Consider the following 26,446-nt stretch of genomic DNA (forward strand, 5'->3'; position numbering starts at 1 on the left):
ATTGATTAGTCGAATCATTAGATAAGGCCAGTTAGCACAGAGAAGAGGAAAAAAGAAACAAGAAGAAAAAAAAAAACTCAAAACACCACAAAAACACCCTCAAAACAAACCCCAACCAAGCAGCAAGAACCTATTGGCAACATTTTCACTCATCCTGCAAAAGCTAAATTTCATATCATTAAAATGGTCCAATACCTCAGTTAAAACTATCTGAAACTCACTTGTTTGCATGGTCACTTCCTCCTGAGTTTCAGAAAGGCTAAAAGCTTAAGGGCAGTTTGAGCTCCAAGTTTGTTTTTTAGTTATAGAAAGAAAAAAAGACAAAAAAATTTAAAAATTCTCATAAGAATACACAGAACTACAAAACTCAATGTTTTCTAAGCAATGCTTCCCATTAAACACAAGAATAAAGCAAACATCATTAATCACCTGGGTAGGTGGAACATCAGTAACACTTGAATGTAATTTTACAATGGACACTTGACATGATACCACAATATTGACTTGTAAATACAGGAAGGGGTTGAGTATTCTGACATTAATAGGTGTAGATTACTGCATGAGCATTCAGCCTCCAAACGTGTGCTGTTCATAGAGGAAAGTTAATGTGTATTAGTAGAGGAAAGAAATACAGGTAAAGAAGTTTTCTGTTTTGTTTCACTTGTGAGTTACAGAAAACAACTCTTACTAATATTTCATATTTCTACACTATGATACTTTGAGGAAGAAAGCAATACACTTGAAGTCATAATAAATAAATAAATAAATAAATAAATAAATAAATAAATAAATATTGGTGTTCAGTTACATGATGCGGTTTTACTCTTTACAGTTTCCATGCTTAGATACACAATTCAGAAGGACCAGTTACGTTCTTAGAACGTCAGCCAAATATAAAGTAATACATTTACACAAGGACAAATATATCGGGTTTCTTTTCATTTTTACAGCACGAAAAGCTGAACAACTAAATAAATATACTTTAACCCTGGAGCAGACTTGTAAAAGCCTTTACAGTAACAAAGCATTTAAGCATCACACCTCACATGAGAAGAAAATTATTAGCTGATAGAAAAATTGGTGAATATTTTTGATGGCAGGACTGTGCCACTAGACATTTTTTGACTAAGTACAATGGTATACTAGTCTTTAAGAAATACATGCGGTTACTGGATCAGCATAATTACCCTCCTCATTTCCTCTAAATAAGGAAAGTGCAAAATCTCTGAATAACAGCATCAATTATAATTACAGTATGAAAGTTTTCAAAAGAAAATGATGGCTAACTCTACTGCAGTCTTTTTACAAAGAATAGTTCTAAGAACCTAACATGTTCTCAGAGACTGAAATTCCCAAGATGTTGAACATCTTCCCTCAGAAGGAAAGGTGACAGCTGTGAATATCTGGTTTGGAAGGTGTGCTGGGTTTGGCTGAGGTAATTTTTTTCACTATACCTACTAAGGGACTATGGTTTGGATTTGTGCTGAACACAATCATGAAAAATAGATGTGTTTGTTATAGCTCAGCAGCACTGACACAAAGCCAAGGCCTTTCTTCTTTTCATACTGCCATGTTGGCAAGGGGGCTGGGGGTGCTTGGGAAGCTGGGAGGAGACACAGCCAGGACAGGTGATCCCAACTGACCAAAGGGATATTCTGTACCATTTGACATTATGCTCAGTATATAGAAAGAGAGGATGGAGGAAAGGGAGGACATTCAGAGTGATGACATTTGTCTTCCCCAGTGGGAATGATGGAGGCTCTGCTTTCCTGGGAATGGCTAAACACCTGCCTGCCCATGGGAAGCAGTGAATTGATTTCTTCTTTTACTTTGCTCATGTGCACAGCTTTTGCTTCCCCTATTAAACTGTCTTTATCTCAACTCAGGAGGAGTTTTCTCACTTTTACCCTTTCAATTCTCTCCCTGACCCCATTGAGTGGGACTAAGTGAGTGGCTGTGTGGGGCTGAGCTGCCAGCTGGGGTTAAACCATGACAGTTTGTTTTGGTGCCCAACATGGAGCTCAGAAGGTCTGAGATAACGACAGATTTGATTGGAATATGTTAGATGGAATTTATAGCCATTATTGCTGTTTGGCTGCTTTGGGCAGGCTCTTGTGCTTCCCCTGGGCTCGACTGTATGAGAGTCTGAGCTCATTAGTGGCTGCTTTTTGCTTTCACTGCTTCTTGTGCTGCTGATCACCCTGCTCTGCTCTTCCTGGGAACATTCTGATATCAGCAGTGGTGATGCACAGGGACTGGCAGATGGCTGGTGCATGGCTGCTGTTTGTGCTGCTGCACTGGTCATGCTGGAATGCCAGTGTAAACACAAGTCAAGGAGACTAGGACCTGTGGATGAGTCCATAGGGATATACACTTCCAGCCCCTGGAGGATCCATGCCCGAAGGAGCAGGTGGATGCTTGAAGGAGGCTGTGACCCTGTGGGAAGCCCACACTGGAGCAGGGTCCTGGCAGAACCATGGGGATGGGGAGAGAAGCCCATGCTGGAATAGGTTTGCTGGCAGGACTTGTGACCCCATGGGGGAGGCCCTGCTGGATCAGCCTGTTCCTGTGGGACTGCACCCTGTGGAAGGGACCCACACTGGAGCAATTCATGAAGACTGCAGCCTGTGAGAAGGACCCACAACCCCACGCTGGAGTAGGAGAGGAGGTGCTCCAGTTATTGGAGCAGAGATTCCCCTGCAGCCCCTGGTGAAGACCATGGGAAACAGAATTTTTTCTTTTGCTTTGCTTGCGTGTGTGGCTTTTGCTTTCCCTATTCTACTGTCTTTATCTCAACCCAGGAGTTTTCTCACTTTTACCTTTCTGATTCTCCCCCACTGGTGGAGCAGTGAGGGCGCAGCTGTGTCGTGCTTCGTTCCCAGCTGGGGTTAAACCATGACAGAAATTTTGATGTACAGGAAAAATCTTTGGTTTTAGCTTACAAACTTTGCTGCACTGTTGTCAGTAAATTGTGCTCACTCCAGGCCTCCTAAAACCCAGTCTTAAAGAATAAAAATTCAAATTAATTTCCATCCTTCCTGTCAACTTGCACTGGCTTCAGCCAACAGACTAAAAATAAGGTGTTAAACAATGACTACAATAAAAAGCATAAGGAAGTAGTTGACTGGGAAAATGCTCTACAACCTCATGGATTAACACATATTTAGAGATATGCTTCTATTCCAATATGAATAGTATTGAAAGTCATTTGAGCAATCAAAAGACATCTCACTAGCAACAAACCCAACATGAACTTACTTAACATCATGTTGAAGAGCAGCATCACTGATACACTTTAAGCCCAGATTTTTCAATGATCTACAAAACCACTTAAAAAAGCATTTATCAAATAGGGTTGGTAAAGTACTTTTACTATCTCTCAGTTTTTCTCTACAGAAATAAATACAAAGGTTTTGCTCTGTTTAAAAAAAGGTATAAAAAACCCACTTTAAGTTTGCAGTAACACTACTAGATCATAATGCAGAAGTGAAGCAACAACTCAAAAAAAAAAAAAAAGAAAATTGGTTCCCACATCATTTACCTTTCAAGTGTCCAAGTTAGGAAGGCAGTCTTCTTACCTAACTGTATGCAACATAACATGTGTTATGAATGCCCTTCAAAGGAATCTCCCACACAGTCCTAAATCATGGTTTATGATGAAGAGATGTGAATGTCCCACCAACCCTTTACTAGGTTTCCTAGTTGTTCCCCAAGAGTTTTAGTCTACCTGTTCATAACATCTCCAACTGATTTTTTACTTACTGCATTAAATTATTTCTTATAAACTTAGGTAATAATAGACATTTATTAAAACAAAAGGAAATGTATTTTCAAGTCTGGCAGCCTCTTAAGGATTTTTTTTTGGTGAAATATAGGGTACTTATCCTCATACAAACATGTCACTTACTTCCATATCACTCACTCACAATATTAGTAATAAATGTTAGCTTTTTGTGGCATATGTTACTTTGCCTTCATGCAATAGGAAAGAGTTTCCTTTCATTTGTTGATAACGTTTTATACCCACTCTATCCTACCAGGTGAAAGCTCTGGAGTTTCTGTGTGTTCCAGAGTCCCATTCCATTTCCAAGCAAATTCAGCTTCACCTGTTTCAACCTGTCCTCCTTGAGTCTCAGTAGTTTCACTACAAACAGTCTGAGATTGCAGTGATGGTTGTCCTTGTTCAAGTTCAAAATTCATAATAAGGGAATCAACTAGAGAGTCCAGTTCATCCAAGTTCATAAAAGGCTGGGATATCTTCTGGATAGGGTTGTTTGCAGAAGACAAGGCAAATAAACTGAAATAGTTGTTAAAATATCCACCTATGACAGAAATATTTTCTGCAAAGCTCCTGAGAGGGCTTGTGTTTCTGTACAACCCTATGAAAAACAGAGACAAGAAGAATCAAATGCAGCATTTTGCAAAGGCAGACCAAGTTGTCCTCCCTCTTGCTTTACAGGTCTCCTGTAGCCCACAGGTCACTATCAAGACAGATGATAACCCAGATAAATACCTTGCAACATAGAAGAAACAATTCGACAGACTTCAGTTAGGCACTGCTCCAATTCCAAATATTTCACAGCAATCTTAGTGCTTTTCTTTATTTCTCGATACAGAGATTCTTCTCCTGGTAACTGAGATTCTATTTCTTTCTGTATTATTAAAGAACAGTTAAAAAAAAAAAACAAATACATGACAATATATTAACTATTATGAATTCAGTCACATACAACAGGCCAATGCCAAAACAAAAAAATCAAACTGACACCAAGTAAGATAGCCTATTATGAATTCACGCCTATTATGAATTCAGTCACATACAACAGGCCAATGCCAAAACAAAAAAATCAAACTGACACCAAGTAAGATAGCACCAGAAAGAGTACAGACTGTTGATGAGGTTAAAAGAAGGCAAATGAAACTAAAATCCATAATAAGCTTGGCTCTTAGATTAAATGATCTATCCTGGTTTTTAATTCAAAATACCAATAACTACAGCAGCAGTTGTAAGTTACACTAGAATTACTGAACTTAAGGCTTTCACCTTAAAAGAAAACAAAATAGGTGGTTAGGCTTATGATGAGCATAAAAATGAAGAAAGATAAAAGTACCTCCAGAAATACTTTAAGTGGAAAAAAAAAAAAAATCAAAGAGTTTTGAGTGGAAATGTAGTAGTCAGAAAACAGCATCCCAGTCACAGGAATGCTGCTGAGACAGGAACTGTTATCATGCAAGTGTAAATATACAGAAGGTAGTTTCAATACCTCTTCTTTGATAAATGTATCCTTCAAATTTAAATGCCAGACTTAAAGCACACACATTTTGCGAAGCATTTCTCTTACCTTTCTGCAGTAAGAGATGTTATTTTCAAGGAATCTGGCTAATGCCACAACGTTATCCTTTATTCGATTTTGAATCTACAAAGAAACTTTTAATTATATTGTACACTTGATTGAAGTCAAAGTACATTAATATTTTAAAAGGATAAGAATGAATACTGGTACACTATTAAGAAAAATACTCTAAAGCAGAAATAATGTTTTCTGCAACATAAAATGGAATTTTTCAAATGTTAACAGGCTACTTATTCCTTATACTTTACTCTCTATTATGTGTATCATCTACTTCATGATTTACTACCTAAGTATATCAAAAGCACAAAATAACAGACTGTACCTTAAAAAAACCCTCTGTGATCAAATGCCTCCAAGATATAGTAGTAGTTTTTAATCTTACTTTCATCTCACCTCATTTTGTGGACATTGTTTCAGAAGTTTTTTCTGTACCATTCTTGCTTTCTCCTGTACAGCATCAATGAGAAATTCCAGACCCGAGCCTACTCCATCATAAATGGCAAGTACAAATTCCTTTTAAAAAAAAGGTTCAAAATGCAATGATTAAAGAAACTGATTTGGTCTTAAAAATTTAAATTAAAATAGATTTTCTGTAGTGGGCTAGAAACAATTTTGTTTTCAGCAAATTGTTCAGTGCAGGCCTATTCAGTCACCTGTCATTCATGGACCACTGGTGCTCAGCACTGTAACCTCCTTTTCCTAACTTTGTTCAGATTTCTGAAAACTCAGTGTGGTACTTAAACACAGATTACTGAAATGTAAGTATTGAATTTCAGTGAAACAGGTAGACTTGTATAATCTCAATGCAGATACAATCCTAAAAGCACAGTATTTCTTTCTCTTCATAAGTGTAAGTTACACAGATTTAAAGTGAAGCTTTTAAGGGAAAAAAATGTCAAAGGTATTAACACATCCATTTTCACCATAAAAATGAATGTACTATATGTACTTAATATAGTTGGTGAAATTGTTATTTGTAACAATTTGCTTCTGAGCAGTTACTGATAATAAGCGTGACAGCAACATTAAAATTACTATTCATAATTACTATTTCTAATAAACATTTTTTTTACCTGTAGACTAGATGCAGGAATATTGTTCTCTTCAGGAAATGAAATATCAGCTGTTGTGACTACTGCCAAGTGTCCAATGTATTTCATTGTTCGTTTTACTGTTTGGTTTACTTTGCTCAATGCTTCTGTTACCATTGAGGATATATCTGAAGAACATCCCTGAGAAACAAAGGCACATCGTTCACTGAAAGCACCTGTGGTCAAAGAGCACATACTTTCTGTATTGCAAGAGTTCGTAGCATGCAAGAGTTTGAGGAATTTTTAGCTTTACATGTTCCTAATTACAGTGACTTAACTATCACAGCTAAAAGACTGTGCCTTGCAACCACAGAGAAGAAAACACAATTAAGAAAAGAAATAAATGCTTCACCATGCTACAGCGTGAAAAGGGTAATACTCACTGGCCACTGGCTTATACATTTATAAACAGCAGCACTTCACAGTCTAAACCAGCACTTACTCTTGCTCCTGCATATTTTCTTTTACCCTTTAATGAATAAGAACTAATGCTATTGTCCTGGGCACAGGAAGGTCTGCATTACTCTCAACTAGCACGTGGAAGTAGCAATTTAGCCAGAAAAAAGCACACCTTCCTTAGGTGTGTCCAGTTGTCATTGCATGCACTAGATATTTAAGTGTTTAGCAAGTCTGGAGTAAATACTGCATTAATGCATAGAGGTTCTCTACACACAGAAGAATTCTTTAATATGGCCTTACCTGCAACAGTAACTGTAAATAACCTCCCAAGTTCTTTATTTCCCGTTTCATTTCTTCATCAACTTTTATAGATCCAGGACACTTTTGGATATTAAGCCAGAGCTTGCTTAAAACTACAATCTGGCCAAAAGCAGAGATAATTCTGATGCTGTAGGACTGAGCAGTAGGATCAAGATTGAAAACTACAAGAGAAAGATATCTATCAGATCTGTCTCCTTGGCAAATTAATGGAGGAATGTTAATTCTTGTGAGAGACAAACACACGAATGCTTTTGAATCTCAAAGTCATTAGTAATGTTTAAACTCTTATGAAAATGAGACTTACAGTTTTCTTGACATTCTTCATCTTGCTGTTCATAAGCTTTTGAAATGGCAGACACTCCAGAAAAAATTATAAACAAATTAGTTAGGAGACTGTCTGCTATGGTTTTTCCCACTTCATGATTCTGTTCCAGTAAATCTAAAGCTGAACTTATAGATTCCTTGCAAATTCCAGGAAGAAACGATTCAGAAAAGCTTGGGTATATGCTGGACTTGTTCTGTGAACCTGTATGATGTAAAAGCAAAACATACATGCAAGAAACTCTTCACAGGAATGAGCAGTCAGTGTGTCTAAACAGTAGTGACTATTTAATCTTAACACTCATCTACTCAAGACTGTAAGTCAGGAAAAAATGCATATACAATATCCTAAATACATTCTAGATTCAGTTAGTACAAAGACGAATTCAATAGTGAAATTCTTTAACATGAATCCATCTGTTTCAACAATCAAATCTACTGAGAAACGGAAGATAAAACCCAGCCAATCTAAAATAACTGAATGCAAAAAAATATTTGGAGCATCCTGTATTTCTGAAAACAAGTTTGTAAAACCTGGCAAAAAGCTTGGGGAAACCTCAGTAGTTGAATGGATAGCAACAACTCTAGAAAACAAAGTCTCCAAATTATTGTATCAGGATTCAACCTTTTTCTCCAGTTAACCCATGTAGTTACGCTGAGTAATATTTTAGGCAAGTTTCTTAAGTAAAGTTCACAAAGTGCTGGTCAGGAAGTTTTTGCCCTAAGAAAGTGTAATTAAAAATACAAAAACCCCTACTGTTAACAGCTTGACATTAAAAATTTGAAGGTATCACAAACAGGATATTTTTAACTTTGCTTTCCAACCCATGCCACTTTTTTAAAAAACTATTACAAATGCCTATGTTTTCTGCACGTATTAGGTTCAAATTCTCAGTATGAAATGGAAGGTGTTCTGCCATATAGCAAATACCTGATATATAGGAAGTCTGTATATTCTGAATGGGTTGCAATTTTATCTCTGACAAACATCCAGAAATTCTCTTATTCTTCATGAAACTTCTACTTCTAAGAAAGGATGATAAAGTAAAAACATGACAAAATGTCAAAAGAAAAGAACCTCTCTCCTCGTACCCACTGAAAGTTCAATGAATATTAACAGACATCAGGCAAACAAAATAAACATCTAATTAATGGAACTTCTGAACACAGAGCCTAAACCAGAGTGAAAGCAAGTCAATACAGCCCATAGAACGGATCCTACTTACTTTCTTCAGCCTCTTGCTACTATAGAGGGATCTTCATTCCATGTACTCATTTTTAATCTAATGTCCTCTACTACTGGATTATTGTAATCCAGAACTAATTGTCAGTGGTCATACATAAAACCCTCTGGCACTGATCAGATACATGCTGCACATATTCCACACCTGACCTCAGAAACAACTGCTGTTACATCTACCAAACTGCTTCCTGGGCACATAATTTTTATCAGCAACATGTTGCACACCAATACACATTTCGTAAGTGAAGCCAGTAGAGCATAATAAGGTAACATATTTAGTTTCAACTTTCCCCTCCTCCTCACAAATACTAATTAAATCAAAATTTATGGATATAATTGACATTATAATAAAGTAAAAGAAGAATTAATAAATTACTGTGTTAGTGACACAAAAACATATTCAGATAATTACACAATTTTGTGTTTTAAGTGTAGTAGAAGAGCTACAAATTAGTATTACCTTCTTCTGGAAAGAGAAGAAACTGAGGTGTCTGAAAGGTCAGGTTCCCACTCATCAGCAGGATCATAAAACACATCAGCAGCTTTATTTCTATCATTATTCTGAAAAAATAAAGAAAACAGAGGGGAGGAAGAGAGTTAAACAGAAGTCAAGTGACAAAGTATTCAATGCATGGATGAAGACAACATGTTCTATTAACAGGAAAAGCGTAGCTTTAATGTTTTTGCTTATTTTCCGATATATATGTTTTACTGCTTCTTATTCAGTAAAAAAATGACCTGAATAAATTAATTGATTTCTATTGTCCTCTTGTTGTTTGATGGAGAAATGTGTATACATGTGTCTTGGCGTTTAAGATGACATAAACCCCCCAAAAACTCAAGATTTTCCTCCCGTATGGATTATCAAAATCTTATCTTTGACAAAGTATTACTGATTATTAGTGTTTATTCTTCAGCTATTACTGACCTCATACAGTTCTTTCATTGCTGCTAGTTTGCATTCAAATTTCTCTAGACTCCAAAAAGTTGCTATTCCCAGCTTGATGTTACGAACCTGCACCTGAACAGAAGACACTGCTCCTGTTTTATCATCAATTTTGTCATGCCTAAGAATGTGGGAGAGTTAAAAGACAAATATCAAGACAAAACACATTATTCATATTGCAAAAATAAACAAGATGCTTGTTTATTATACAGAGAATAAAAACCATGATACAAATTTCTTGAGACATCGTGTATCTAACCAAACCAATGTAAGTGTAGCTGTTAAAGTTACTTTTATGCAAAGGAAAAAAGGAACCTTGCATTCAGAGGCAGAAGTAGATACTAGAATACAAATTCCTGGCTCCCAAGAAATTCAAAGCCAAGTATATGCTACAGAATTCTACTAGCAGAGTTCTTCTTGAAGGAAATGAAAATATAACACCTGGAAAAACAGTAAACATACACTTCCTATTTTACCTGCATTTACTGTATCAAGTGTTTTAAATAATACAGCATTTGCTCTGCACTAATACATCTCTGCTCATGCTAAGATCAGAACAACATACAGGTCCACTTCCAGAACGTTCTTCAGCTACAGCTGTCAAGTAGCCTGGCATAGCAAGAGATCTGTGGAGTGAAATAACTGGTCTCAAAGGCTCAATATCCACTGAGGTTTTTACTTTGAGCTACCCCTGTTCCAGGCCTGTGAACTGAGCACCTCCTGGTGGCTGGCACATGGGGCTCTGTTCAGTTTTGCTTTAAAAGGAACATAGTGTTCTTTAGGACCACTTCAATATGTGGACACGGGCATCAGAAGATTCACCTCCAAAGCACATTCAATCCAAAATCATTTGGCTGTGGACACACCTTTGAAGTTGTGATCTAAAATTCAAATTTGAAATTCACATTTCAAAGTAACAAGGCTGAACTACACACTTAACTAGTTTGGAAAGTTCATTTATCATGTCAGATTTTATAAGACAGACTCTTGAAAGAAGAACCAACAGCTCCCCGCATATTCAGAATTCACCCCCCAGTTATAAATATGTATATTATATATACAACCCCTTAAAATTAACTAACTCAGACACTCACCTGCAGAAAATAGTGTTTTTCCCTAATGCATTACTAATGGTGTTGGCCTCTTTGACCATCACTGACAGCTTCAGAGACTTCCAGTTAAGTGGACCTAATAAAGAATATAGAACATAATGCTTAAGTGGACCAAACAATGTGATGCAACAACTTTAGGGTTAACTAAAAAAAAAAAAAAAAAAAGGCAAAAAAGATATCAACCCAAATATTCCATGAATTCCCAGTACATTGGGAAAAAATGACCCTTCCAGGCAAGATAACCCTTTCAAAAGGTCAGATAAAGGGTATTTCAGAAACAGAGGTGTAAGACCAAACCCTACATATTAAATCTGTGGTAGAAAACTAAACAAAATTAATTCTGTTACTCCAAGTTTCCCCGAGGAGTTAAGATTTGACCAGTTCAGACAGAAGGGGAAGGACTTTCAAGCAATTGGGATAAATACAGACTACATGGATATCTACCTAACCACCCTGAGTATGACTAAAACAGAGCTTTTAACACAGTCTGACAGATACAAGCTTATGAATAGAGAAGCTTATAACAACCAGAAGGGTCTTGATGTTCAGGGAAGTGTTAGGGGAACAGAAAGACCTCCTGTATCTGTATCCATGGCCCAAGCCCACCAAGCAAATGAAAAGTCAGCATTGTCTTTGCAAAACATATATACAAACTTGTCACTGTTCTATTCCCACTCCCACGGTTCTTCTGAAGGCTGTGTATTTCTTCAGCAATCTTCTGCTTCTCAGCTTCCAGAGCCTCCAGTATCTTTGCATGACGAATAGTATGGTCTTCTAGAGCCTGGGGAAAAATGGGCAGTAATTAAAAAAAGAAACTGAAAATTTAAAATTCTTAATGCTGTTTATTGAAGTTAAATTTTATGTTCCTGTCATTTTAAAGACTCTCAGAATAAATGTGATACCAGGCATCTGCTATATTGATAGAAAATGCTTCATTTTCAAACTCTGACATTTTTCTGAGTTTGCTTCGACTTTGCAAAGCTTAAAAATACTGGAATTAAAAAAAGAAACAACTTTTAAAAAATTAAGTCATATTTGTTGCAGCAGTCAGATATATATGAACACCAGTCAGGAATCAGACGTTGTTTACATTAATGCCTGGAGTAATAACTTTTGCCACAGGCAACAGTCTCTAAAGTTCGGTACAGAAACAAAACCATCCATGTTATATGAGAAATAAAGTCAGCATTAGTTAATCCCCAATGTTAATACAACATCATACTCAGAATGCAAACTAAGTATCAGTTCTGCATAAAATCATGTAGAAGAAAAATACTTCAAAGCATTTCCTTTAAAGTAATTGTTTAAAAAAAAAACCTAACAAAAAAAGCCCCCCCCCCCCCCCCCAAACAAACCAGTTTATTGCCTAAAAAGCTGCTTTTTTTAAAAATTACCTGCTTGGTAGCCAAGGTCTCCATTTCTAAACGTTTCTTACTGAATTGTAGTTCTAGCTCAAGGTTTTGCTTTGCCTTCTCTAGTTCCTGTATTTTAGTTGCAGCTTTTTGGTTATTCATTTCTTGGATTTGCTTCTTACGAGATTCTTCTCTCTGATAATAAAAAGGAGAAATGAGAGGAGGAAAACCACTTCTACAGCATTTCTGACCCGTCCCTTACACAGATATTAAGGTTTATTTTCATTTCCAACACTTAAAACATGCAGTCCCTACAGCCTACACAGCCCAATGTCAGCAATGAAAGGTTATATCCGCATCACAAGCATCACTGTCTTCCACAGAAGGTTTAAAAAATAAGATACATCATCATTATTATTTTACCATGATGTACATTCTATGCCAATGTACATTCTATATTGTAAAAGTGTTGAAAAAACTAGCAAAGTAGCATACCAACTTGGAAAGAAAAAAAGCCATATTAGTATATTACTACAGTATATTACTTAAGTACTTTAAAAATCCCATGGAATAATTCTGTAGGTATTTTTCTTTGCATGCAAGTTACAATCCATAGAATAACTCTGAAGGAGATACCTACTTGACAACTTCTTGTGTTACTAGGACTGACTTTGTTTTTTTTTAAAGAATGAGGCCTAGCATTCCCTAAAATACTTAGAATATTCAAGACAAAAAAACCACACCACAAACAAAACAACCCCAACCAAGCACCAAACAAACAGATACCACATACTACAGTTTCTGTTATTGATATGTTTGATGTAATGATGCAATGGCAACTTACCACCTCTGCTTCCAGTGATTTTATTTTGCTTTCATAAGCTTCTTTTTGTGAGGTCAGCTCTTGTTGAACCATCTCTTTTGCAATTTGGACACTTTGCATCATTTCTTCCTTGGCTTTGAGCCGTGCCTCTTCAATTTCTGATTCAAGACTACAAGTATCATACATTTAGAACGCTGCCTTTAATCTCTTATAGGCTGCATAGAGACTATCAACTTTTTATTCCTATCATGAGGGTTTGTTAAGATTTTTTTTTAGAAGAACAATTTTCATACTTCACCTATTTTACATTTCATAAGGAAAATGTAGACACTGGTAAATATGAAGGGCATTCCAGAATGTTTAAGTCCACTCGATTTCCATTTGCATTGTATTACATCACTTTCACAAAACTAAGAACTGTAATGGAAACCCACTAAATCACATTAAGATGGGAGAAGTAAATTTTAAGTTAGTGAGTCTGGCACTCTGATAACTCCCAGGAATGAAGCAAGTACAAATAACACTTGGCCATCTCTCAAATTCTCCCTCATCAGATACGACTAAGGTTGTAACTTCAGGTTCTTCCATTTTCCTAAGGCATTTACTTTTCAGGCTTTAAATCTCTCTAAAACATCAAAACTAACTTTCAGACTCATCATATGCTTGGAGAGAAACACAACCCAAGAGACACACTACTTAGCCCAGTGTTTCTTTAATCGTGGTCTACATTCTTGATAACTGGACTAACGTGTGGTGATTGAATCTTAGAGGTACACTTTCATTTCAGCTAAATCTGGGACTTCCATTTCCATTAAATAGAGTTGCTATTTTCCCATTTTCCTTTATTGTGAAATAACTGAGGGTTATTAATTATTTCTTAAACTAATTGCATGGTTGAATTAACAATTGCATTTATCTCAAGAACAAGAACTAACACTTACTGTGTTCTCTGTGCAATAAGCAGCTCATTCTTTGCAAATTCAAAATCTTTTGGACCATCATGCAAACACGTAGTCCCAGAAGAAGGTGTTTTAACTTTCTGAACCTCTGCTGGATGATTAAACCTGAAATAATGGTCTCCCCCAAGGATCACTCGATCACCCTATTGGGAAAAAAAGAATTCATCTAAAAATTCAAATTTATAAGCAAAAATTTTCAGCACTTAAAACACAGCATGCAGAGCTAGAAGTCAAAGATGAAGAGACAAATATTTACAGTTACAGAGCCTTCTAAGAAAACTGCAGTCTGAAGTTGAAATATTAACAAAGCAAAGAAATTCACACATGTACATATTACTATTACTAAATCAATCACTTACATGATGCAGAACTGTTGGGTTCAAAATGCATTTCCCATTTACATATGTCTTTGCTTCTCTCAGTGGAATAATACTTACTTGGCCAACAGCATTTTTTATAACACTGAAAACAAGAAACATTTACAGTATCAGTAGTTCATAATAACTGCAAGTGCTATTTCTTAATAGACTAAAATTCATGCTTTAGATTGTGTTCTGTTATTGTCTTTCCAGATGTGTATTGTCTTCATACTGTTTAGTCACAACACACATACTGAAGAAATGACAACCTATATTTTGGAAGGGAACCTATATTTAAATCTAAGAATCCACTGCTAAAAAATTACCACAATACCCTGAGCATTCCTTTCATAATACTTAATTTCCCAACACATCTACATTTCATGGGTTTAGTAACTGATTAGTGAAGTTTCTTACAGCTTTTTGTCTGGGATCAATTGCACAGAATGCACTTTAAACAATATTTCTGCAGTATGGCCAAGTTGATCTCTATTTTTACTAACGTAAGAACTGTCAAGACATTTCACTTCTCTGTTGAACTTAATGTAACAGAGTTATCTACCACAAAACATCATTTGATCAGGTCTAATTCATGCAGAAACGCTGCAGAAGATTTTGCTACATGAATGAGATGAACAAAGAAATTAAACTATCCCAGTTAACAGATTTCTTAGAGGAAACAGAAGGAAGTTGCCTTAATCATTGAGCAGTAAAAAAAATATCCCTAAATGTTATTTTCTTGGCTAAAAAACCTGTTTTGTTACTGCCAGAAGAAAGAGTGACTCCAAAAGAAAGGGAAGAGGGAGAAGAAATTTTAAGTATAAAAACAACACTACATACCAATGATCATCAGCAATCAGCACTCCAGGAAGTTGAATATCATGTTTTGAATTTGGTGTACACCTTCCAACTGTAGTCTCTCCTTCTTTGATCATATACAACAGCACCTCAGAAAGTTGAGGATCTTCATTGAGATTGACAAGGTTTGGTAAATGATTGTCCATTTTGAATGCAATTCCAGCTTTCTAGATAAAAGAGAGCTCTGCATAAAAATACAATTTACTTTGTGCATTCAAACATCTACTTTAAATCTTCCTAAGTCACAGCGGTCTGTTAAAAGAATAGTATTACAGAAACCAAATCTTACAGCTACTCCCATTATTCTACAAGGTTTGCTGATGTTATATTTTCTGTACTATCTCCTATAGAAAGAAAAATGTACCTGCAGTTCCTCTATATCTTCCAGTTTCCTTTTTTCTGCTTGTTCAAATTTTTCTTTCCAGGTCCTTAATATATTAAGAGAAAATAACGCAACATATTAGGAGAAAAATGACAGCATATAAGTCTTGCCATTTCTATTTTAAATTAAGACATTCATGACTGCCTGACCTTTGCATTTCTGCCATGTTCCTCTCCTGCTGGTGCAGTTCTACCCTCAAAGATGTTATTTCCTGCAAATAACGCCTGTATTTTTCACGATCAGTGTTCAGAGCACTTTTCTGAGCTGCCTTCATCCTTTCAATTTCAGCTTTCAATTCTACATTAGACAAACAGAAACACAATGCACATAAGAAATGAAGACAAAATAGGGTGTAGAAACTTCAGTACAATACTAGAAAATTCATCCTGTTATTCAATTAAAAAAACAAAACACACTTCCTTATTCCAGGTTCTCAAGTGTAACCTAAGATATCACTTAAACTTTGGAAAAAGAGAATTCACAAAGAATAATGATGTTAAAAGGAAGAAAATCCCAGGTTGTATTAGCCTAGTTGACAAGCAGTCAGTCAACACAACAGATTATCAGTAGTAAGAACTCTTATGAAGCAATAAGTTAAACACATGTGCAAGTGAAAAACCCTCAGACTGCAGATGTCAATCTCACCTCTGATTAGCTTCACATTTACATCTTCATTTACTTTAGCAATGTTGATAATTGAACAAGCCTGCTTTGCATAGCGGAGGGTGCTGAGTGTTTCCTCCATACTGCTGGCAGCTGGACTCACTGTGGCAATCATCGTCGTTTGGGAATTCCCACCAAGACTTTCCTTCAACAACCTTCATTTGACAGAAGAATACAAGTCAATCCACTGAGAGAAAAAATTCACAACTTCTCAATCAGAACAGATTAAATAAAAATACCCAGGGTCTTGCTACTTATTTGAGAGGGACTGTTAGCTACTTAAAAAAAACCCCAAGGTCCTGTTTGCATCTGATGCATCTGATGCAACAGGCTAATTTCTTCCTTCCATAGATCATTTGAGAGAAAGAGAAAAGTGATGCCTCATGAACAGATAAAGAAAAACACAATCTCAGAAAGTCTTTACTTCTATATAAAAAAAATTCTGAAGTGTACATACCAAGTAAGAACAGATTCCCGGTAAGGAATGAAAGTTTTCTTTCCATTTTGAAATTGTTTAGAGAGTGCAGAAATAACCCTTCCAAGGGTTAACAGTGATTTATTGATACTCACACCTTCCTACACAAAGTAGAAATAAAAATATAATACATTTGCATCTTCTTGTGTGATGGTTTTGACTGTACTGTTGATTAATTATGCTTGTTCAACATATGGTACAGCTGTACTACATGAAATGTTACCACTTATTAAAAAAAAACAACAATAAGATGCAAGAGCAGTCTAGAAGACCCTCATTTGGAAAGAACAAAGACCCTGCCTTTAAAATAAGTGGTGTTAAGAGCAATTAAACTTATCAAGGCAGTTTGAAATAAAGTCTCTTATTAGAAACTCTATTGAATTAGATTCCCCCAAAAAGGGGCAAGACCCAACTCTGTGTGATATCTGATTCACTATTTGCAAAGCCACACCAACAGTTTTCCCTCACCCCTCCTGCAGGATCATTAGACCTGCATAGCATGGGAAGTGCTGTTCTAAGCAAGATGTGCCATATTGCACAGTGCAAACACCTTCTTCAGGCCACCCACCCTCACAGCAAAATGTGCTGTAATACTTATAAAGGCTACATACATCCTTTATAGCTACAGTTCCTGCCCAAGAGTCCCATTAGTTGAGCATGGTTTGGAGTTTAAGGATATTATTAGGAGTCAATCCTCCTCCACAGATTTCCAGTCCTGGTTTACCTTCAGCCTCTCTCCAGTGGTCTGAGCTTTGGCACAGCACTCACTGCCAGCGAGATCAATTAGATTGATGTGACTGGTAAGCCTACGATCACACTGTTCTTCATTCACAAATTTTACCTGGAAAAAGGGGACATGTTGGCATTCAAACCAAATTAAAAAGCCTGAAGACAAGCAGAAACCTGATAAGCTGTTCACAGCAAATACATTAAAAATTGATGCTTCCTTTTAATTTTTGACAGGATATCCTCATGCACATCCCTTGAAGGAGATGAAGTTCAGATTTTAACCGCAGAATTAGTTAGCTGTGGCTGACTAACTGCATAAGCATAAACTACAAACACAACAGACTACCAAACTGTGGGTTTGGGTCTGAAGTTTGACTATTGCAGTTATCCAAAAAACATGGAAATCAGTAAGCTGTTACTGACTTAGACCAATTAAGATCAGGTCAGTAGAAAAGGCTCAAGACTAGTTATGATAGAGAAAAATCAACAATCTAGTGGTGAGAAAAGGGGGAAGAAGGAAAGAAGATCAGGGAACTGGGATGAAAAATTAAACCAATCAAGAACAAAAAACCCACAAACCAACAAGTTATTTGTGCATGGAGAAAATTGATAGTCTGTAGACTCCTGAGGAGGTCTACCTATTTCACTTCTGTCTTCAGGCTCAACTCAATAAGTCAGGTTTTGTCTTTTAAGCATCTGTAAATCAGATGAGGAGTTGTAGTCCCTATGTCCTAGAGTCATATGGGGGAGGAGAGGCACCCTGAAGCAAGGAAACATTTGTTCAGTAAATTGTGTTCAAACTGAGCAGAAACTGTATCTCCCACTGGTGACCCAGTCTGTTGCTTGCAGGAACTCAGCACAGCTATGCACCTCACACAGCCTAACCTTCTCAGAAGCTGTGTTGGCAACAGTGTGAAATTTGGTCTGGCCTCAGTTAGGATTCCTGTTATATCTCAAAACTCACACTGAGAAGCTTGGAACTACTCCTAGATCTGTCAGTCTAGACACGTAAAATAAAACAAGTTTTGCTGTGTAGAAAGCCACATTAAAATGCCCTGTGCTTTTCTCAAAGATCTTCAGGTATATTCTCACAGCTTTCTAGGCAGCACACAAAACAACTTTTTACTACCTGATCTGAGCAGATATAAAAAAAGAACAACCTGGCAATACCTTGGTTTGCGTCATGACAAGGGTGAAGACAGAATGAGATCTAGAGCTCTTGTCATTCATTACTGTAGCAGCCGTTGCTCTCTGCTTATTTCCTAGTTCAAGCCAACTCTGTAAGAAAAAAAAGTTAGGATGTGAAACCAAAACCTGCTTTGGAGTTAATTGAAGATTTTCATGTTTGCCAATAAAGTTATTAACAAAAATCATGACTATATGGGAGGAATGAAAACTTGAATTTAAGAGATAACCCTGTGAAAAGGGACACTTAACTGGATGAATCTACTCAGCTCTATTATATAGGACTAGTCTTCATTATCCTTTTACAAAAACAGTTGAAACATCACAGACTACTGGACAGTCTACACTTTCTTCCCATCCATGGAATTTATTTTTCAGCAGTGAAGAAAGGAGCAAGTAGAAATATTTGTATTCTCTTTTAGTAACCAAATAACTCTTACCTGAATATCAGAGTAAGAACGAACAACATTCCTAAGGTGGGGGGAAAAAAGAAAAGTTTGGGTTCAGACAGTTTTCTTTCTACAGTTTTCCCTGCTGCCTGAGTTCTGAAGCATTTCCCCAGTTACAAACAAAATACAAACACACAATGAAAGCTTCAGTTGTCTTGAGACTTTCACACACTTATTTCACTAGGGCAATACACCACAGGTATGAATTTTTCTAAAAGTACATGACACTGAGAGCTTGCTTGATTTACTGGTGAGTACAGAAGCTTGCACAGAGCCTCAAGATAACTATTGCACTCTTTCGGGATTACACCACACATCTTTTAAAGTAAGAACAGTTAAGACTTACACTGTCAGGCCTTCCACATATGGTCCTAGCACTGGATGTTCTCTTACACGAAGCTGGTGAGAATAATTTCAAAATACAAATTATTAGGAGTGCATTAGTTAGATCTGGCACTCAGGACTACCTTAAAAGAAAAAAAATTCTGCAACATAAATCTATTATGTTTCCAAGTTAAGTAGTTTACCTTGAAATCACTGATAAAACTCACTCCTGCTTTAAACAAAACAGTATAGTCGTAATTTCTATAAAACAAGTCCACATAAGTCTCAAGCTTAGGTTAAAGGACTTACTTCAACAGCAAGTTGAACTTACTGTATCATCTTTATCATAAACTAATATTCAGTTTACACACAAGTGGTCGGTATAGTGCTCAATGTCAAAGAGCAGAAAATACTTTTTTTGATAAATCAGACGTAATGAATTCCTTCCTACGTACCCTACATAAGACAAATTAATTTATGTTTTCTCTTATTCTAACACACAAACACTAAAAACTAGCTAAACTAGTTTAACTAGTGATATAGTGATATTTTCATTCGTTTTTTACTTGAATCCCATTATTCACAACTAAGTTACTTAGATGGCAAATTAATGATCATTTGCCAACTGTGCATTTTTGTTTACAGAACAGATGCCACTGCTTGGAGCTTATGCACATACTTGTTTCTGTGAGTAACTTACTTGTTTTTTCTGCCCATTTTCAGCTTTAAAGACAAGCAAATCATGGATTTTCTCGTTGTATATTTCAAAGAAGCTCATTTCAAGATGATACAAAATCTAATAAAATTAATAATAAAAGAGGTATTAATATGGTCCACAAAACGTTTTCATTATTCTGAGTGAGGGCAGTTATTTTTTATTTCAGCAAGAATACTGAGTTAGAATAGGAATACTATTGAAGTGTATTTTGCTTTGATACATGATGTTTAACAATAAATTCATATTTTTTGAGTTCTGTTCTACTGCCTCCACTGCAAGTATGGAGCCCACTGGGATTTATCTTCACTTACATAAATCTTATCGTGTAAGACATGCAATATAGAGAAAAGAATCCTAGTCTAGTGATACATTAAAAATATCATTCCCATTTTTTTTCACATTATTGCCATTAAAGAAGTAAAACAATGTTGATTTTGACTGCTTAGGGAACCCTGCTAGTCAGAGCTACTAGCAGAAATAAGATTGAATCAGCAAAAGAATATGAACATTAATAAACAGATCAGCACTAAGTTATCAGTTTCCTCATATTCCAATGTGAGGTCAATAGCATAAGCACATCACCTGTTCCTTGTCCATTTGTGCTATTTGATCGAAAAGATCTTCACAAAGTCTTGGAATTATTCCTCGGTCTTCATCAAATCCCATCATCCTGTGGTTATAAAAAACCTGCTAGTTTAGCTTTGTAACTCTCAACAGATACTTTAGCTGTGCATCTCTGCAGTTGCCACACCATATGCTTTTGTGTTATAGAAGTAATAAGCAACAGAAATAAATCTGATCTGAGTTGATGCTTATTTAAGCAGGGATGATGTCTGGAGGTATTTTCTATTTAATCCATTGAGAAATTGGTTGAAAACCTAAGAAAAACCAAAACCCTACAGCAGCTGAAGAGTATGTCATACTATTAACAGTAAGCCTATAGATGTTTATTATCTTAACATGCATGCATCTTGTACCCTCTGCACACTTCCAGTGTAGTCACATAAGACCCTCTCCACCCCTGGTGCACCTTTTTCTTGTTGAATTGTGCCATTGCAGACCATCAGTGTACTGGGCTAACTCAGCCACAGCCTAGGGACACATACAGGTGCACAACATAGTCATGAGCACAAATCTGTTGTGTAAACTTGACCACAGGACACAGGTGTTACTGATACTAATTTCAGCCTTGCTTAAAATATCAATGGATGAAGGTAAGTAGTTAAGGGAAAGTAGAAGAAAAAACCTAAACAAAAACCCAACAAACCTACCAACATAATATTGCAATCCTAAGTATCTTTTCTTTTAGACCAAGGCTAAAAAAATACTGTACATAACAACTGAGTTCACACTTTAAAGGAAAACCCTGCTTCTAAGTTCTGTATCTATTGTAAATTGAACAGAAATACTTCTGGTCCTCAACTATCTATACTAAAAGTTTATACAGCCTCATGGAAATTAGAAAACTCAGAACTAATTTCTCTTGAAAGAGATTTTTTTCCACTAGAAGTAGTAAGAAGTCAGTGCCAGATACATAAAAATATTCTAAAGCTAACTTCGGCTTAATTACTTTAGGTATTTGTTTAAATATTTTTGTTTTAAAATACACAAAAATATTTTGACAAAATTCTATAACGCAGGAATCTATTCCATACAATCTTTTTTCATGATTGTACATGGCATAACAATTGGTTCCTACAGAATTTTGGCAATTATCAGGAACTTACGTGTATGATTTTCCAGAACCAGTCTGCCCATAAGCAAAAAGACAAGCGTTGTATCCCTCAAAAGCTCTTTCAAGGAGTGGCACTGCCAAAGCTTGATAAATAACTGCTTGGCTTGCAAAATTAGGACGACTTTTGTCAAAAGACCAGAAGGAGAAGTCATAACTGAAGCTGTAAACTTGGTTTGTGGATGGATTTTGTACAGTTGTCTCTGAACCACTCATGCAGATTACAGGGAGTGAGTTTTCAGTTTTCTCTCTGCATGGAAAGGGAGGGATATTAAAAAAAAAAAGCTACATGCTTTAAGTTAATAATTTCAATCAAAACAGAAAGAAAAAATAAAAAGATTGGTGACCATTGTGAAAAATATCTGTTCAATGAACACATAAAGTATTAAAGATCAAAACACTGTTAATGAATATGTAAAAAACAGACCCAAATAGCTATAAAGTCAATTCAGTTTCTTAATAAAATCTGGTGTTTTATGAAGTATCAGCTACTTTCAAACCATATATTATATCCTTATTGGGTCAATGATTAAACAATTCAAGAAGTACAAAGCAGAAGTCACCATACACTACAAGCAGCAGAAATAGGTCCAGGATACAAACCTGTTACTGAAGGGTCGGACCCGCACAGCCACAATCACTTTGCTGTTTTTCACTTTGAAAACATCTCCATCAGTTCTACTGCTCTCAGCTAAAGCTTCTGTGTTCGCTTCTGCTTCTGAACTTCTACTCCCAGGAAGAGAGCTGGAGACACTGGGGGTCTTCTTGGCTAAAATTTGAAGATGAGGTGTTTGTTCATTTGAGGCCAGTTTGAGAGGTGGTTGATCTTGAAAAGTGCTGTTCTTTGGTGTAAGCTTAAATCCTTCTGTTAAACCTTTGGCTGGGGTCTTTGGTCTTTCCAAACTGTTATGTTTTATCATCAAGTGCTGTACCCTTTGCTTTCCAGCTAGCTTATTTATATTGCCTTTTTCATTCAGTTCTCCTGATAGCCTATTAATACATTTTGAGGTAACTAATTGCTCTGATTTAGGAACTTCATTTTGAGATTTTGTATCAGCAGTGCCTGTCTTATCTTTTAAACACGTGGAGATACCATTTTTACAGACACCATCAACAAAACCCAAGGAACCCTTGCTGTTCAAGTTACACTGCAATTTGGTACTGGACTGACCCTCAGCTAACTTTAAGTTTGGTTTAACAACATCAGTATCATTAATATTCTGTGGAAGTGTAATCTTGTAATTTCTTTGTGCATCAGCTGGCAAGTTTTCTTTCCTAGGAACAATATTCTGATTGATATTACTCTTCCCAGTGGAGCCAGTCCTCACACGTCTCCGCAGAGTAAGTCTTTTCTCTGTTTGTAGCTCTTCTGTGTCCTGTGTTGCATTTGTATGCAACAGTTCACCACTGGACACTGGTTTTTTGCTTAATCCAGTTCTCCTCTGAAGTGTTAACCTGCCTTCAGATGTAAAAGTAGTTGATGCATCACCCACTTTTTCACAAGCTGAAATCACGTAAGTCCTATTTACTTCCTCAGCCTTATTCTGAGAATATGGAAGTAGACTATTCTTTTCTTCTCCCAACACCTGTGACTTCAGTTGCTGCCCAGATGCTTTCCTGCTGGCAAAGGTATCATTCGAGGAAGTCTTCTGCAAAGCAGCAGTGCATCGTGTCCCAGCAGGGCTTCTGCCAGGAACTGTGTAAATAGGCATGTTGTCTTCCAGCCCGTTAACACTTGGTTTTTAACAAGCACAGCACCTTTCCTAAAGGATTATTTCTAGTTGCTGCTTCACAAGGAATCTGGGAAGACAAAGCAAACATTTTTTTTATTATGCTCACGTCCAGTATGAGTTATGTTTTGGTGCATGGGGAGCTCTTCACATACACTGCAGTACTTGCTCCCAAACATAAATAAATAACAATTAGTATCCTGTTTCACCTCCAGTACTTTAAAAAAAAAAAAAAAATCATTATTTATATTTGAATGACTGCTTCCAACAACAGGCTATTTGACTTTATTTACTGAGTTCTATGATTTGTTTCAGAAAGTAAACCAAACATCACAAAGAAGCACCTGTTGGTAAAAAGAATGATCTAACTATTTAGTAACAAAGATGACCGTGGATATTTCTTTCAAGTGATCTACCATGATCCCTAAAGTAAGGAAATTCCAGATCATGCCTCCATTCACTCACAGCTATTTATACTCTTAGTGTTTCACAGCTAACAGAGTCCAATAGAACAAAAAAATTAACTTTGAATAAGAAGTCTGTGAACACGGAAAGCAGATTCTTTTTCAGGATTCTGATATATAATATAAAACCCACTATCAGAACAAGACAGTTAATAAAGATGACTATTAATAGTACCTTTGGACATTATTTTAGTTCGCTTTAGTACATAGGCCCATAGCAAAAGACATCTAGCCTAGGGGACAGAAAAAACTGTAAAATATGTTCCCCATCCTTCCTACATGTAAATATTTTGAAAGCTCTATATATGCAATCTGCATAGGAAAGTATGTTTTCACTGTTGTATCTGCATCACGGGTATTGGGTTGTTACAGGTTTGGTATCACTACCCACTGCAGACTTGCCAGCTGCAATTAATTCGCTGTTACAAGAAGTCACCTGACTTAGACCCTTAAAAACTGCATCTATCATTAACAAAAGCTGTACACGGTCAGGGGAAAAAACGGGAAGCAAGATGAGAGCAAGTGATGTAGAAGAAACCGTTTAACCACTGCTCCAACAGAAGTTTACATTAAATGCTACACTTTTTAAGTTGAAGCTTTCAGAGCACTCTCCGACTTTATGCACTTACATCCACTTTCGCATGTCATGACTGCACGCTTTTCATACCTCGCAACTTGTGAGGAAAATATAAAAATTTCAAACCAGAGCATATTTATTGCTCAATCCAGTTTGAGACAGGAAACTATTTACATCACAGGAGTTGTAAAATATCAATTTTGTGGCTCCCTCCGGCAATCAGTAGATAGAGAAACACGGCTGTAAGCCATGAATGGTTTTAGCGTTTTCTGAAAAGTCCACCCTTCCCGTGCAGCTTTAACGCAAGTCCTGTAAGAAAGTTCTCCCCTGCCCTTGCCACAGATGTGCCTTGTGAACACACATAAAGTTTTTCTGTAGAACAGTGAAACTCCCCATTGAGAACTCTATCATTCTAAAATAAGGAACGACGTCCAGTTCGAGAGAGCCGAACTCAGAACGAGAAGTACGCTCACCCCTTGTTTTTAAAGGATTACAATCACTAACCAGAGATGAAACCCACGCGCTCAAAGCTGGGCGAAGACGCAGCTTTGAGTACCGGCAGCTCCGCTATCCCTCAGCAAAGCTCCCATCCGTCCGTCCGTCCGTCCCTCCCAGCCGAGCCCCGGCAGAGCCCGCGCGGCCGCGGGGCTGTGTCGCGGGGCTGTGTCGCGGGCCCGCCCGCAGCGACAGGGCAAGGGGACGGCAGCGGACCCTGCGCCCCGCGCTGCCCGCAGCCCTGCGGCTCCCGAAAGCCCTCCCGCGGAGGGGCAAGCCCCGCCGGGACGCGGAGGGGTCCCGTGTGTCCGCCCCATCCCGCCCGGCCCGCCCGGCCCTTACCTGCGCGCGGGGCCTCCGCAACCGCCGCCGCCCCGTTTGAACGCGCCGGGCGCGCGCCATTGGCTGCGTGAGGCACCGCCCCGGGACCCGCCCCGCGGCACCGCCCCCGCGCCGCCAGGGGGCGCCCCTGCGCCGGGACAGGCGGGAAGGGCGAGCGTTGGGAGCGCGGACCACACCCATCTCCACCCGCTCCGTGCGGCCCACACAAACCTTGGGAGTGCAGTCACACCTCACTGCCACGGATGGCCAAGGGATGACTGGAAAGGGGAGAAAATGGGTGGGAAAGGAACTAAAATAACTCATAACGGCCAGGACACTTACAATGCTGGCACTCCAAGCAACACCAAGGGAAGATGTGAAAACAGGGTGCTGGGCAAACAATGGATCTGCCCATGAAAGATCCATTGAAATTAAAATATGTTATACTAACTATCTAAACCCAGTAACAATGAAAAACCTTGCTATAGCAGAACCAGGTTGCTGGTACAATTTCACTTTTACAAAACCTGCGCTCACATTTTGTTCCTGGGGCAAACATGGTGTAGAACTATTGCTTGATCTTATGATTGACAAAGAGAAATCATGGAATTGGTGTAGGGCAGGGTGCCCAGGGGTAGAGGTGTGTGCAGTTCTAAATGTGTGCATGCCTGAGTAGCATTACACAAAAACAGTCTATAGGCAGGAGTGGGTTATTTGAAACGAGAGAGAAAAATCAACAAATTCCATCTCTAAAGGAGACATTGTTTTGATATGATGCCAAACTGAAAGTAACACTAAAAGCACGACGACAGTTTTACACATTGTGGTGAATTATGTTGAAGGGAAAAAATGTTGTAAATTGTGTCAAAAGAATTCAACAATCATAACATGCCTTTGGACAGACCCCATCTCTCATTTGAGCTTGTGTCTACAATTCAAGATTGGCATCGAATGGCCATATTCAACAACACCCATCCCTGTATCTCCTCACATTTACAACAGGGTGCCACACTCATGTCATCTGTCCTGCAGCATGTAAGACCTACTGTTTTAATTTCTAGTTG

General features: G+C 37.4%; 1 protein-coding gene across 3 annotated transcripts; it reads right to left on the reverse strand.

The window, feature by feature from the left end:
* Positions 1–2,575: 2,575 nt before the first annotated feature.
* On the reverse strand, positions 2,576–25,467 carry KIF14 (kinesin family member 14). Of its 3 annotated transcripts, none has more exons than XM_027666141.1 (30): positions 25,404–25,467; positions 22,399–23,595; positions 21,791–22,045; positions 20,646–20,733; positions 20,046–20,141; positions 19,368–19,420; positions 19,013–19,043; positions 18,558–18,665; positions 17,383–17,499; positions 16,641–16,759; positions 16,166–16,338; positions 15,670–15,817; positions 15,503–15,566; positions 15,121–15,305; positions 14,281–14,383; positions 13,904–14,064; positions 12,984–13,131; positions 12,182–12,334; positions 11,442–11,568; positions 10,770–10,863; positions 9,658–9,796; positions 9,190–9,290; positions 8,418–8,512; positions 7,470–7,691; positions 7,145–7,326; positions 6,428–6,586; positions 5,748–5,867; positions 5,343–5,417; positions 4,514–4,652; positions 2,576–4,379 (listed from the first exon to the last, which is right to left on the reverse strand). In XM_027666141.1, the coding sequence occupies exons 2-30, from the start codon at positions 23,505–23,507 to the stop codon at positions 4,018–4,020; spliced, it is 4,926 nt and encodes a 1,641-aa protein (XP_027521942.1). In that variant the 5' UTR covers positions 23,508–23,595; positions 25,404–25,467; the 3' UTR covers positions 2,576–4,017. The 3 variants fall into 3 exon arrangements, with proteins under 3 accessions (XP_027521942.1, XP_027521941.1, XP_027521943.1); XM_027666140.1 differs by lacking the exon at positions 25,404–25,467 and adding an exon at positions 25,087–25,197; XM_027666142.1 differs by lacking the exon at positions 25,404–25,467 and adding an exon at positions 25,071–25,187.
* Positions 25,468–26,446: the final 979 nt, after the last annotated feature.

Source organism: Corapipo altera, unplaced genomic scaffold (genome assembly GCF_003945725.1).
Source record: "Corapipo altera isolate COAL_440 unplaced genomic scaffold, ASM394572v1 119, whole genome shotgun sequence".
NCBI classification, from domain to species: domain Eukaryota; kingdom Metazoa; phylum Chordata; class Aves; order Passeriformes; family Pipridae; genus Corapipo; species Corapipo altera.

What these genes read in the sequence shown, in the direction of transcription:
- KIF14 (XM_027666141.1), bottom strand. Translation starts at nt 23,507, where the DNA reads ATGCCTATTTACACAGTTCCTGGCAGAAGCCCTGCTGGGACACGATGC. An exon ending in CGGGAATCTGTTCTTACTTG is followed by an intron (nt 16,339 to 16,640) that starts GTATGTACACTT and finishes TGTCAAATGAAG; the next exon opens with GTTGTTGAAGGAAAGTCTTG. An exon ending in CAATGAAAGAACTGTATGAG is followed by an intron (nt 9,291 to 9,657) that starts GTCAGTAATAGC and finishes TTATTTTTTCAG; the next exon opens with AATAATGATAGAAATAAAGC.